At 52.0% G+C, this 14,875-nt stretch overlaps 1 protein-coding gene across 1 annotated transcript in view; it reads right to left on the reverse strand.

The window, feature by feature from the left end:
* Positions 1-14,349, reverse strand: part of SIM2 (SIM bHLH transcription factor 2) — a 67,441-nt gene extending 53,092 nt beyond the window's left edge. Inside the window, exons 1-4 of the mRNA XM_066545564.1 lie at positions 14,316-14,349; positions 13,521-13,703; positions 4,667-4,749; positions 593-682 (exon numbers count right to left, since the gene is read on the reverse strand). Of these exons, the coding sequence (XP_066401661.1) occupies positions 593-682; positions 4,667-4,749; positions 13,521-13,695 (348 nt within the window). The 5' untranslated portion in view covers positions 13,696-13,703; positions 14,316-14,349. The remainder of the gene's footprint in view (positions 1-592; positions 683-4,666; positions 4,750-13,520; positions 13,704-14,315) is intronic.
* Positions 14,350-14,875: the final 526 nt, after the last annotated feature.

Below are 14,875 nucleotides of genomic sequence, written 5' to 3' on the forward strand. Positions count from 1 at the left end.
AGGATTTTTTCCTTATTTTAAATTTTTTTTCTCCTCCTCCAATGCATTTACCATAAACCCCCTGTTCAGATCTCTCTGCCTTTCATGGGCAGCCTCGATATCTGACACAATCTTTTTTTTTTAATTTTTATTTTTATTTTTATTTTTTCCTCCTCCTCCAGCGCATTTACCATAAACCCCCTGTTCCACATCAGATTTTTCTCCCTTTCACGGGCAGCCTCGATATCTGACACAATCTGAGGCTCCCAGAGTCAAATTCTGAGTTTTATTTCAGCCCTATTGCCTGACCACGCTGGGGTTTCAGGCCCTGCCTCCATCTGCAATTTGCAATATCATATTATTTATGGCCCCTCTGAAAGGTAATGAGGGGTAAAATACAATGAACAAGAACAGATATAAATTCAGGCTGATGTGGTGGCAAGGAAAGGAAATTTGAGTCTTTTACCAAAGCCCTTTGCAAGGAGAAAAAAGCTTCAAACAGCCCTGAAAAAAAAATAAATTACTTTATATAAAAGCAAGGCAGCAGTGTGAGAGTCCAAATTTGTGTTTAGCAGCTTTATTTTATTTATATTTTAGGTGTCAGAGCACATACCTGGGACAGGCCAAGGTGCACAGAGGCTGTTTCAGAAATGTACATTATTTTGCCATCGGATGCCACGACGAAAACAAAACCATCCAGAGTCTGAAACGAAGAGAAATGCACAGGGTAAGAAGCAAGAAATCTGTTTAAAGCATTTACAGTGGGGGAAAAAAATGGATTTTGGAGGATGATTTCCGACTTCAACAGCAACAAACAGCAAAATTTTGAGGAAAGAGTAAAATTAAAATTAAAATTAAAATTAAAATTAAAATTTAAAATTTAAAATAAAATTAAAATTTAAAATAAAAATAAAAATAAAAATATAATAATAATAATAATAATAATAATAATAATAATAATAATAATAATAATAATAATAATAATAATAATAATACCAAGACCTACAAGATCTGGTGGATGGATATTCCTCCAAAATAACAATTTCTGGGCAAAAATTTGAAAATTTTGGGAGCAAAAAGTACAAGAGAGGGAATTTCTGCTCCAGGATGGATGGATGGGAATGCTCAGTGCTTTGGGATAATGGCACTGATGAAATGGATGGATTTGAGCAGGTAAAATCCTGAATCCTTCAGGATTAAAAATTCAGGGTGAGAGGAACCCAGGCTGAAAACTGAGGAGCAAACAGGGCCCTTGTGGAGGGAAGTTGATTTATTATATTATTATTTATTATTATATATCAAGCAAAGCAAGATTTAAAGGAATTTGAGCATGAATTAAATGGTTTGAACAATTAAAGCTGTACCAGAACAGAGTGAACAAACAGCACTAAGAATGTTTCCTGCTCACATTTTTAAAAATTAACAGGTAAAAAAAATGTATTTATGGTGGCTGCTTATTCCCAAAATGGCTTTTTCTAAGAGGAGCAGGGGTTTGGGAGTGGTTTTTATGGGTTTCTACCCTTTTATCTGATTTTGTTCCTTTAAACTCAGGGTCATTGTGAAATCCACCTCGGCCCCTGCATTTGCAGCTTTGCTGCTGCTGCATTTCAGGGGATGTTTTGCTGCTGTTGAGGCTTTTTTTAGTGCTTAGCCCAAATCCTGGGCTCTGTGGTGCTCAGGGGGGAGTCAGGCCCTGCCTGAGCCATTTTTTATGGCACAATTGGCAGACCCAGCTATTTGCAATGTATTTCATGGCACCGCCAGCAACGCTGAGATTGGGCTGCGTTTTCGAGGATGCGTTTCTGAGCAAAGAGCTCTCAGCTCTACAACAGCGGGAACTTCCAAAAGGAAAGCAGAAAAGGTCAAATTAATGAGCACAAATATCTCTCTTTGAACCTCAAAGGGAATTCACCTGCCAAAAAAAAAAAATAAATTAAAGAATTCAAGGCTGGCTGTGTATTAATGATCTCTCCCTTCAATTTAGAGAATTTCTGACATAAAAAAACCCCAATCAAGCTGAGCAACCTCGTCCCCTGCCAGCATCCAAAATTAATAAGCACAAATATCCTTCTTTGAGTGTGATGAACTTGTATCCTTGCAGTCTGCAAACCTCAACCAGCTCAAACTTGAGGCCGAATCCTACAAATTCTCCTTGACAGGAAATTGGCTGGGAGGCAATTGAAAGTAAAAACTGAGGTTTGGTTTGGTCTGATATTATTTATAGGAGAAAAAAAAAATAAATAAATAATGTGGTAAAGCTCAGCCAGAACTGGCCATGATTTGGATACAAAACCCCTCAGTTTGGGGGGCCCTTGATTTCTCAGTGCCCAATTTCAGGCATTTTTTTCAAAAGTAACTGATAACAAAAAATCTGCATTATCTCTACCCAGCACAGAAAGCTTTGACCAACAGGTGACTGTCAGTGAATATTCCCACATGTGAATATCACTGGAAAATATATTTGGAAGAGAAAAATAATTTTTACAGGACATAAGTAGAACAACCACCTGTTTTAATCCATTTAAAGCCACTGAACTGGAAGAGAAGCAATAAAATCCTGTCTACTCAATGCTCCTCTAGTGCCACCCCAATAAGAAAATATTCCAAATTATTCTCTGGCCTACTAATGGCTCTACAGCATATAACTGAAACCAGATTACTCTTTGCCAATTTAAGCATAAATTAAATTTTGTAGCAATATTAAAATGGGAAATAATTTATTGCAGTTTTAGACGCAATTTTGCTTTGAGCACTGTTGTCTTGCAATTGCTTTACCCTTAATTAATAATTGTTTATTAATTTATCATTTATTAACTTGGCTCAATGCTGCTGTTACTGCAGCACACCCCAAAATTTCATGTTCAGGGAAGCACACTGACGCTGAAAATTCACATGGAAAATTTCAGTCTAAGAACCCTTAGAAAAAAAAAGTTTGCAGTAAATGTGGGTTTATTAAAACCTTCAGCATTCGTCATTCAGAAATAACTGAACTGCAAAATGAGAGTTGCAGGTGGTCAGCATTTAATTTGTTATAAATTCAATTAATGCCAGACAAAACAGGGAACAGCCAGGAGGAGGAGCAACAGCAATGATTTATACAACTGGGTCTGCGCTTTAATACATCAATTAAATTATCATGCAGGTTATTATACACAACTAGATCAGCATTTCCAGGTGGGCTCGTGACTGAAACAGCTGAGAGGGCAGCAGCTACATAAAATAAAATAAAATAAAATAAAATAAAATAAAATAAAATAAAATAAAATAAAATAAAATAAAATAAAATAAAATAAAATAAAATAAAATAAAATAAAATAAAATAAAAAATTCCAAGGCTGGAAATGCCTCCCCAGGAGATCACTTTGAGCTCTGCCATCGCCTGGATGTTGTCAGCACCTCCCAAAAATCTCGTTTTTCCCCGCAGGGGAGGTGAAGAACGGCGCTCGTCATTCCCAAGGTCGGAGCGGCGGCACCGCGGCCGGGACAGGGATTTTCTGTCGGGTTTTTATCCCCGGCCGAGCGAAAGAGTGAAAACAGCTCCGGCTCTGTGAGCAGGGATTCACCTCCCACAAAAAACCCGCCCAATAAACGATTCCGGTTTGGTGGCTCTTTAAAATCGGGGGGGAGAAAACCTGTGTCGTATTTGGTTCGTGTATAAATATATAAATAAATAAATAAATAAATAAATAAATAAATAAATAAATAAATAAATAAATAAATATTAGAATATATAAAAATAGATACAAATAAAATATATAAAAATACAAATTTAGAAATAAAATTAAAATTAAATAAAATTAAAATTAAAATTAAAATTAATAAATGAATAAATAATATTATCTACATTATATATTATATATTATTATATATAATATATTAAAATTATATACATTATATATATTATATATTGTATATTATATATTATATATTATATATTATATATTATATATTATAATATATAATATTATATATACAAATATACATAAGTATATAAATAAAAGTAAAAAATTGGATTTAAAACTTAAAAATATAAATATATATAAATATAAAAATATATAAATGTATATAAATATATATAAATATATAAATATATATTTTATATATTTATATTTATATTTATGTATATAGTTAAAATCAATTTTTAATTTTCTTTTTATCCCTCCTCCTGGCACCCCCGCCCCGGCTGCGACTTCCTAAATTCAGAACTCAGAGGAATTCCAGAGCAGATCACCGGGGTTGTGAACAGCGGGACGTTCAGGCGCTAAAGTCCCAGGAGATCCAATGCAGGTGTTGTCCCCTTCCCGGTGCCACCACCGGGGAGCGCCTGTCCCCTCCCCCGGGGGCTCCCTGGGGACATCCCCGCCACTTTTTGGGCTGGGCGAGCTGGGCCTGCACAGAGAGGACAAGCGCCTCTTGCTTCGGCCGATGCCAAAGGCGAAAAATCGTGAAATATTTGGAATTTAAGTGGTTGGTGCCTCTGGTTTTCTGCTCTCCCAGCCCGACGAGATGAAGGCTTCAGCCAGGCTGCTGTGGTGGTGCGAGAGGAGGAGGAGGAGGAGGAGGAGGAGGAGGAGGAGGAGGAGGAGGAGGAGGAGGAGGAGGAGGAGGAGGAGGAGGAGGAGGAGGAGGAGGAGGAGGAGGAAAAGGAGAGGCAGCCCCTCACCCCCGGGTTGTCCATGTGCCCTACCTGAAGCAAGTGGGATCCGAGCTCCATGGCCACGTTATCCAAAGGGCCGATCCTGCTCGGCTGTCCCCAGGCGTCGCCCAGACCTACAAAAAACCCCAAGGATTTGGTCAGAGCAGGCAGCGGAGCCCGAGCTGTCCCCCCTGCCCTGCCCGCGCTCCCCCTCCTGCCACGGTGGCAAAGGCCGAGTCCCTTCCCCGCGCAGTTTTTGGGGAGGAATTGTTCTTTTTCTGGAGCGGAGCATCCCCGCGGATGCGCCTTCCCGGAATTCCCGGAGGGAATTCCTGCAGGGACGCGGCTGCAGCTGCTCCCATCGCCCACCGGGCCCGTCCTGTCCTTGCATCGTCCCTGTCCCTGTCCCTGTCCATGTCCCTGTCCCTGTCCCTGTCTGTGTCCCTGTCCCTGTCCGTGTCCCTGTCCCTGTCCTGTCCTGTCCCTGTCCCTGTCCCTGACCCTGTCCCTGTCCCTGTCCCTGTTCCTGTTCCTGTCCCTGTCCCTGTCCATGTCCCTGTTCCTGTCCATGTCCCTGTTCCTGTTCCTGCCCCTGTCCCTGCCCCTGTCCCTGTCCCTGTCCCTGTCCCTGTCCCTGACCCTGTCCCTGTCCCTGTCCATGTCCCTGTCCCTGTCCCTGTCCTGTCCCTGTCCCTGTCCCTGACCCTGTCCCTGTCCCTGTCTATGTCCCTGTTCCTGTCCATGTCCCTGTTCCTGTTCCTGTCCCTGTCCCTGTCCATGTCCCTGTCCCTGTCCCTGTCCCTGTCCTGTCCCTGTCCCTGACCCTGTCCCTGTCCCTGTCTATGTCCCTGTTCCTGTTCCTGTCCCTGTCCCTGTCCCTGTCCCTGTTCCTGCCCCTGTCCCTGTCCCTGTCCCTGTCCCTGTCCCTGTCCCTGTCCATGTCCCTGCCCCTGCCCTTGCCCCTGTTCCTGTCCATGTCCCTGTCCATGTCCTTGTCCCTGCCCCTGCCCCTGTTCCTGTCCCTGTCCCTGTTCCTGTCCCTGTCCCTGTCCCTGTCCCTGTCCTGTCCCTGTCCCTGTCCCTGACCCTGTCCCTGTCCCTGTCTATGTCCCTGTTCCTGTCCATGTCCCTGTTCCTGTCCCTGTCCCCGTCCCTGACCCTGCCCCTGTGAGCGGCCACCCCCGAGGTGGACAAGGAAGAGGAAAAGAGGTTAAAGAGGAGCTCGATTGGAAATAAACCACCCCAATTTCACCTGAGAACGGACGGGATTGACAGAGCTTCATCCCCTGGCCCTATCGGGCCCTGATCCCACAGCCCGAGCCCAAACCCGACCCCACAGCCCGAGCCTAAACCCGACCCCACAGCCCAAGCCCAAATCCAACCCCACAGCCTGAGCCTAAACCTGACCCCAAACCCGAGCCCACAGCCTGACCCCAAACCCGACCTGAGCCCACAGCCCGAGCCCAAACCCAACCCCACAGCCTGAGCCTAAACCCGATCCCATACCCGAGCCCACAACCTGACCCCAAACCCGAGCCCACAGCCCGAGCCCAAAGCCCGAGCCCAAACCCGAGCCAACAGCTCGGCCCCAAACCTGACCCAAGCCCATAGCCCGACCCCACAGTCCGAGCCCAAACCCGACCCCACACCCGACCCCACAGCCTGACCCCAAACCCGAGCCCACAGCCGAGCCCACAGCCGAGCCCGCCTCGGGGCAGGGGACGGTTCCTGACGGAGCTGCCTTGGGGCCAGGAGGGGCGGCGGGGCTGGGGTTCGTTGGTTGATTTTGGCTTCCAGGGTAAAAAGGAGCCTTTCAGCAGCTCCCCAAGGAACCTTTCAGGAGCTCCCCGAGGAGCCGAGGCCGCCACCCGGTGACAGAGGGGTCACTGTCCCCAAGGGATGGAGGGGAAGGGAAGGACGCGACCACATCCGTTTGGTGCCTCGTTTTTGGAGCGAAACAACAACCCTGGGCTTCGGGGAGGCCTCAAAACCCAAAAAGGGTTTTTTTGGCCCCTAGCCCTGGATGATTCGGTGCTGCCAGCCTGGAATTCCGGCCCGTTTCGCGAATGCCCCGCTATGAAACCGAGCCCCGCGTCTTCCCCCGGTGCCCTCTGGCCGCCCAGAGGCTTCCAAAGAAATCTCCTTTCTGCCGGCTGTGCCTCCGGAGAGGGAGGGAAAACTGGCAGAAATTCCTGCCCTGAGCTGCAGCCCCGCGATTCCGGATCCGTTTGTGCTCTGGGCACTTAAACCCGGCCCGGGAATGATGGGGGGATTTCTCTCCACTCTTGGGACATCCCTTGGGGTGGGCAGGATCTCCCACTGGAGGAACGCGGTGCTTCCCCCGAGTTTTGATTCCTTTCCCGCCGGGAAAGCGCTGAGGATCTTCCCATGCCAGGCAGGGGACACCGGGCACCTAAGCCGGCCCTGACCCCTCCTTTTCGCCGTCCCGAGGCAGCAGCAGCACCCAAAAAGAGGGGTCTGCATCCGCACCCCGTGTCCGTCTCCCCAAATCCCGGGAATTGCCCTCGTTTTCCCCTTTGCCTTCCCCGCTCTGAAAGAAGCGCTGGGAAAATTGTTCGGGAAAGCCAAACGAAAATTCGCGCTTTTCTCCGCCTTTCCCCAATTCTCCGTTTGGGAAAGCCTCCTAGATTTCCAGAGATACGGCAAAAATGTCCTTTCTGCTGAAAGGCTTTTTTGTTTCGCGGGAGAGAAAGTTTGGGAATGGCGGAGTTATCCTGCAGCTTCTTTCCCGAGACGGCAACAAACACAAACTCCAGAGTCTGTCCCTGTGCCGCGGGGTTTGCCCTTATTTCGATTTACTCATTACAAATTTCGAATTATGACACTGCAAACCTACAAAGAGAGGTGTAAAAACTGCCCTGAGCAGTTCCATTCCCAAAGGCGGAGCAGATTTATTCCCTGAGCTCTCACGAAACCCTTCAAGAACGAGCGGCGTCTCTGCCCCACCCGTGCGAGACAATTCGCTCCGTCCTGTCCTTTCTCAGCATCCCAAAATCTGCACGGGTTTTGAGGTTCTTTCCTAGCCCGGAATAAAAAAATGTCACCTGCTCAGATTCGCTCCCTCAGGAATTTTAAATTGGAGTCGGAATCGCGAACGCGCATCAAACGTAAACACGTTCGGTGGATCAGCCTGGCATTCGTCTGAGCTTATTTTAAAGCCGGCGATTTTATCATTTAATCCGCCAGCAGATCGCTTTAAAGGTGAAAACGAAACGAATAAAACCTTACATTCGAATAAGGGACTAACGCCCATTAACTTCTCCTCCGAGCCATTTGCGAACGCGCGTTCCTGTAAATGTATGGATGCCATAGGCTGGGCCTGGCTGCTCCTGCCCGGCCGGGAAATAACTCCCAAATTCACTCCCTTGCCTGGAGCGAGGCCAAAATCCCTGCGGATCCACAGCGAGCCTTTCTGCACCGCTCCTTGGCGGGGATGGGAGGCGATCCCTGCCTGGGGACGCTGCCGGGTGTCCCACACGGGGCGCTTTGGAAGGGGACATTTCCAGATGTCCCCTCGCAGCAGGAATTCCCCGGCCCGAGAGAGAATTCCCAGCCGGAATGGAATGGAGCATCCTCCCCGCAAACGCTGGGAACACCCGTGGGGGTGGCCCGGCCCCAGCGCGGCTCCTTTGCCGTGCCAGAGGCTCGGGGATCACCCGGATCCAGCGATCCGAGGGAATTCCGGTAGCGGGAGCCGGGAGAGCCGGGGCTGGGCTCAGCGGCAGAGCCCAGAGCCCCTGCGGGAAGGTGTCTGGCCAGTCCCAGGCTCAACCTCCGCTTTTCTGGCACTCTGCCGCAGCAGACACGGGCGAGATGAGCCTCTCTCCTGCTTTTGCCGGTGTTCGGACCGGTGTCTGTTCCCCCCGGGCCCGGCAGGAGGAGCGGGATCCCGGGCAGGGTCAACCCCGGCCCCGAGTGCGGCTGTGCCCGCCGGACCCCTCCGGGCACCGGGAGGCGGCTCCGGCAGCTCCGGCTCGGAATCAGAGGGGGTTTTAAACAAACACCCCAAAATTCCTGCTGCTTTTACCGTTGAAAAACTGGGGGATTTTCGTACAAACGCGCCCTGTGGCAAACACGGACAAAATCCGTCTCTGTCCCTTTTGACACCTCTGGCTGTTTTTCAAAGTACCTCAGCACTCACTTTGTGCCGTTTGTACATTTCCCGGTTTCCAGGGAGCCAGCGGGGTGAGTGGAACTGTAATAAGATCTAGAAATATTTGGGAATAACTCCCACCTTTGCTCTCGGCATACAGAAGTCCGTCCGCACACACATTTGAAAGCCCGGTAGCTTTTCAGCTCGGGATTCTGCTAAAAGAATTACTCAGCCATGTATTACGTTCAGTATCGGGTTGCCCTGTAACTTGGACTATTTCCTTTGTGTCTGCTGGGCTGTTCCGCGGAGCGCAAGGTCCCGCAGCCTTCACAAGGAACAAGGGCAAACCCTGGGGGCTCGCAGCCAACTCTGCTTTTTGGGGTTTCCCCAGCGCGGTTGTGCCTCCTTCGACTGGGAGAGCCTCGGGGACATTCCCGTGGGGCAGCCCCGGAGCTCCACCGAGCTCTGTGTCCCTGGTTGAGCTCCACCGAGCTCTGTGCCCCTGGATGAGCTCCACCGAGCTCTGTGTCCCTGGTTGAGCTCCACCGAGCTCTGTGCCCCTGGTTGAGCTCCACCGAGCTCTGTGCCCCTGGTTGAGCTCCACCGAGCTCTGTGTCCCTGGTTGAGCTCCACCGAGCTCTGTGCCCCTGGTTGAGCTCCACCGAGCTCTGTGCCCCTGGTTGAGCTCCACCGAGCTCTGTGCCCCTGGTTGAGCTCCACCGAGCTCTGTGCCCCTGGTTGAGCTCCACCGAGCTCTGTGCCCCTGGTTGAGCTCCACCGAGCTCTGTGCCCCTGGTTGAGCTCCACCGAGCTCTGTGCCCCTGGTTGAGCTCCACCGAGCTCTGTGCCCCTGGTTGAGCTCCACCGAGCTCTGTGCCCCTGGTTGAGCTCCACCGAGCTCTGTGTCCCTGGCTGAGCTCCACCGAGCTCTGTGCCCCTGGTTGAGCTCCGAGGCTCCGCTGTCGCCCCGTGGGGAGGGTGCGAGGGCAGCGCTGACACCAAGCCCCGTCTGCAGCGCGGACCGAGGGAATCTCAGCCCCGACGGCACCGCTGGGTGCGGAGCCAGCGGGGAACACCCGGACCCGGCCAGGGGAACCCCTGAGAGAGGGGAAACCCCCAGGTCGGGGCGGGTCTGGGAAGGAGCAAGTCCGGGCAGGGACGTGCGGGGCCGCCCGCTCCTCTCTGCGGGCTCAGCGCCGGGAAGGTGGCCGAGGGTTGGGCGGTGGGAAGGACGGGCGGAAAGATCAAGACTTTTATTTATAAAAATAAAATAAAATATTTTTTTTTAAAAAGGGTGAACTCCCAGAAAAAAAAATTGAAAAGAAAAAAGAAAAGTGAGGAAAAAACATTCTAACAAATCTGCCCCCCAGGACACCCGCACAAACCCGGCTCTCCCCGCCGAGCCCAGCCCACCAGGTCGCGTTAAGAGGCCCCAAAGCGGCCGTCCTGCAGACGGGGAGGTCACGGGCAGACCCACGGCGGTGACCCCCGCCCTTCCTCTCCCTCCCTCCCTCCCTCCCTCCCTCCGGCCGGGAGAGACCGGAGCGACCCCGCCGCCCGTCCCCGCACCGCGGGGCCGCGGCTCCCGCCGCCTGGGAACGGCCCCGGGAAAAGCCTAAAAAAAGCACTTTTGTTTTAGTAAGACCTTTAATGTCACTGTTAGTGGTTAGTACAATAGGGGCTGGCTTTCCAAGAAGGGATTACCCACGCCTCGCTCTTTATTTATTTGTTTAATTCATTAACGAACCTTTTCCGAGCGCGTGTGACCATCAGATGAAATGGCTGCGATTCGCCTTGATTTTCTTAAAATTTACATTCGTGGCCAGGTTTAAATGGGGACCGAGGGCTGTGAATATTCCTAGTAATTTCTATTGTCTGCCTCTCGGAATAAGGAAGGTCTGAAATCTACCGCTCCGTCACTTTATTCAGATTATTTTCTATTGCGCACATTGTATTTTGGGTCACATATTAATTAGCTGGCTCCCATCCGGTTGAAACAACCATAAATGTCCAATTTCATAATCGGTTTTGGACACTGCGCCGGGGATGGGGGAGGGAGAGGGTGACGATTTCACCAGTCTGTCGTAACCGGGGGGCAGAGAATCGCAGTTTTTAAACGCGGTTCATTCTCGCCTCTCTTTCCTTCATTAACTCATTTTCAAAATAAAAATAAAAAATAAAAAAATACTGACAGCGGAGGCAGAAGACGACTCGTGGTGTGTTTTTGTTCTACAGCAACAAAGCCGTGGCAATAACAACAACCAAAAAAAACAAAACAAAAAAAAAAAAACCAAAAGAAAAAGAAAACACGAGAGAAGACGGTGTTAGAGAACGGGAGGCTGGAGGCTGCTGTGTCCTGACTTTAACTCCTGAATCTCAAGGTCGCAGCGGTACCGCAGGGCACAATCTGGGATTTCGCAGCCCGAACTTGTCCCTTGCAGTGCTTGGGGTAAAGGAGCCGGGGTACAAATCCCCTTTGGCTCTCTGGAGCCTGAGCGGGTTCGGTCCATCTTCGGGAAAAGCAGGAAACCTGTCCCAAGCCCTGTCGGGATCAGCCACCTTCGCTGAGGGGCTCAAACTTTTCCTAAACTACGTCTGGAAACCAGGGGGTGAGCCCTCCACCGAGGGGTTTAAAACCACAACTCTCTCTCTTTCTTTCTCTCTCTTTCCCTCCAGCCCAGACGGAGCTGGCAGCCAGGTCCGCAGCCGAGCAGCGCTCCTGCCCGGGCTGGCCGCAGTTAGTCCGGGCCTAGCACGCGTCTGGTTGTGTCTCAGACCTGTCCCCCGCACCCTGGCACCCCCTTGAGCCCCAGAGGGTGACGGCTGGGGCAGCCCGGGGTGCTGCGGTGTGCCCGCCTTCATTCCACCGCCCGGGACCCACCGGCTCCGGCCCTGGCCGTGCGTTCATCCCCCGGCTCTGGCTGGCCCGGGGTTGAAGACGGGACGCCTCTCTGGGCTGTTTCCCCTCCCAGTAAAGCCAACTGGAAACCAGTTGTGAGGGGGGGGGGGGGGAGGACGGACAGAAGGACGGACGGATGGGGACCCCCCTTCCTCTCTTTCCACAGGCAAATCCCGAGGGAGAGGGAAGCTCGGGTGATGCGGGACTGTGTGGAAGAAACCCCCCCTAAAAAAATCCTTCGGCAGCCGCCTCTGCCCGGCTCCCCCCTTTCCCCTGCACCCTCCCAGGCATTAAACGCAGGGCTCGGGGTCCGGAGGAGGCAATTCCCCCCGGCCTGTCATCCCTGGATGCAAAGCTTTGGTTTTAAATGTATTTCCAGCCGTACTTAAAACGATGAAAGATCAGGAATTCGCTGTATGCATTTAAACGTTGCCCTTAATAAGCAGAGTGTGCGGAAGCGCACGCCCGGCCTGTTTAGGGAAGACAGACACATAAAGCACACCCGAGCTCTGGGTATAAACCTGCTCTCGGGGTCGGCTCGTTGCTCTTGAGGATCAGCAGGGCTGGAAAAGCCCGGGACGCATCCAGCAGCATCTCGAAACGTGCCGCTCTCCCTCCCTCCTAAATCAAAGGCGTTCGGGGGCACGTTCGCCAGGCACGGCCGGCCAGTGACCCCCTCACCACCACCACCGCCGCCCCCCTCGAAATTACGACGCTCTATTTCTCACGGGGAAATTTCCCGGTGGGGGATAATGGCTGGAAAATGCGGCGGAGCAGCGCCTCGCTCCCCTCGCTCCGCTGGCTCGGGAGCCCTGGCTTCCCAAATTAGCACGGCTGCTCCGTGCCCCCGAAATTTCTGAATTAAATGGCCACGACGGTAAGCTTTTACTCGGGTTGGGAGGAGGGGGGGGGAGGTTTCTCCCCGCCCTCCACCTATTTTATTTTTTGGTCGTGTTTTTCTTTTTAGCCTTTTAATAAAGCTCCTTAGAAACCGCGCTAAGGAGGAGAGCAGACCTTCTCCTGCGGAATTTGCTAATTCCTTCGCCCTGCTCCCGGTGCGGAGAAGAGGCACAAACAAATGACAAAGCGGGGCTGCTGGGCTTTCTTCGGCCGCCCGCAGGCACTGCCCAGCGCATCAGCTCCGCGGCCGCACCGCCAGCCCCCGGCCCGCAGCCTCCCCTCGCCCCGGCGGCCCCAGGGGCGCTCGGGGGAAGGCAGGAGCCTCCCGAGGCGATGATTTCCCCCAAATCCAGCGGGATTGGTGCCGGGCCTGGCTGCTGGGTGGCTCCGAGAAGAGCCACGGGAGCCACAGCCCCGGGCCGGGCCGGGCCGGGCTGGGCTCGGATTCTCCTTCCCCTCTCTCCGCTCTCCGTCCCCGGGAGAAGCCGCAGGGCCTCGGAGCGGCCGCGCCTTCATTCCCAGCCTGCTTGCCTGGCTCCAGAGAACTCCAACCAAAACAAAATAATAATAACAACCACACGGGTTTGGGTTTTTTTTTCCCCTCCGAGGCCGTGCCCGGACGGGAAGCGCCGTGCCCAGGGGCCACCCCCTCGTCCGGGGCTGAACGCACGAACCGAGCCCGCTCTCATCGGGACGGGACCCCCGAGCCACCGGAGCTGAAGCGGCAGCCGAGGAGGAGGAGGAGGGGGAGGAAGGGGGGATGAAGCGGCCGGCTCTGCCTCCCCCCGCCGCCGGGCTTGGGGCAGACGGGCTCATTCCCAGCCCGCTTTTCCCTCAATACCCCCTGGCTCGCTCACCCCGTTCTGAGACCCCTGCGGGCATCCCCTCCCTCCTGCCAGGGCGACGATGGGGCCGTGCCCACCCCAGCACCCCCTGCCCCTCTGTCCCCGTCCCTTCCGTGCGGGCTCCCGGAGCCCCGGGGCTGTTTTTACCTTCGGGGAAGACGGCTCGCATTTTCAGGTAGCTGGTGGTGAGGCGGATGATGGACGCCTTGTCCAGCTGCGAGGTGATGGCCGAGGGCAGGGGCAGGAGTTTGGCCAGTTCGTAGAATTCTCCATTTTCTTTTTCCCGTCTAGTCTTTGCCGCGTTCTTGGATTTTTCCTTCATCGCGACTGCTGCAAGGCGGAGATGTCACTGGCATATTAGACCCGGTTCTTCCGAATGGCAGGGGGCATGGATTTCGTCGGCAGAGTTAGTATTTTCGTTTTAGGAAGGCAATTTACCCGAATCAAATAATTAATAATAATAATAATAATAATAAACAACGAAAGGGGGAAAAAATAGACAAAAAAGGGATGGGAAAAATAAAGCTAAACCGACCAAACAAAACCAACAAGAACAGAAATGGTGCGAGGAGGGGGGAGGCGATCTCGGAGCTGCAAGCAGGACAGGAAAGCCGCTCGGAGAAGGCAGTTCTGCTCTGACCCTGCAGCAGCGAGGGCTCCGAAAGCCAGACTGAAAGATCCACGGCAACCCCCGTCCTCTGCGTGCAGCTGGGAATCGGATCTCGATCTTCTCCTTAACGGGGAGCAAACCGCCGGGGTCCCTTCACCGAACGATTTCTTCTACTCAATCCTGCCCCATCCAAAAATAATAATTAAAAAAAAATAATAAAAAAAAATAGAACGTCCGTGCAAGAAATCATTGGGCTAAGCAGGCTGAACCATTTTTGGACATTTTGTCTCTCAAGAGAAGAAGAAAAAAAAAAAAGGGAGAAAACGAGCGACCTAGAACGAAGTGACGAAGTGCAAAATGAGCTGGTCCCGGAGATGCCGAGGACACGACGAGCTCCCCGCTGAGCCGAAGTCGAAGCCGGTGGCTGCTGCTGGCTGGAGCGCTCCGGGATCAGCGGCTCTCCTTGCCCTCCGCCTCTCCGCTCCGGCCGGGCTCCCGCGGCCCAAGGGCGCTGCTGCTGCTGCTGCTCCGCCCGTGCCCGAGGGGCTCCGGCAGCGCCGGGGCTGCCGCGGGGGCCGCGGGGGCTGCGGGGGCTCCGGGGCTGCTCCTGCCGCTGCGGCCGCTGCGCCTGGCTCCAAATGCGCTTCTCATGCGGAGTCAAATTAAAGGATCCGTTTTCCTCGGGACCAGTGCCACTTCAGCGTTGTTGTCTCTTTCCAAACAAGTCCGAGCGCTGGCAGAGGCGCGGCATTGATTTTGTTGCTTTTATTTATTGGTTTGGTTGGTTTTTTTGTTGTTGTTTTTTTTTTTTCCTCCCCTTTTAAAGAAAAAGAATTTGAAGGATAGGAATCTTTCCTCTCTCTAATTTTTTTTGTTTGTTTCTTGTTTATTT

Source organism: Molothrus aeneus, chromosome 2, assembly GCF_037042795.1.
Source record: "Molothrus aeneus isolate 106 chromosome 2, BPBGC_Maene_1.0, whole genome shotgun sequence".
In the NCBI taxonomy this organism is placed as follows: domain Eukaryota; kingdom Metazoa; phylum Chordata; class Aves; order Passeriformes; family Icteridae; genus Molothrus; species Molothrus aeneus.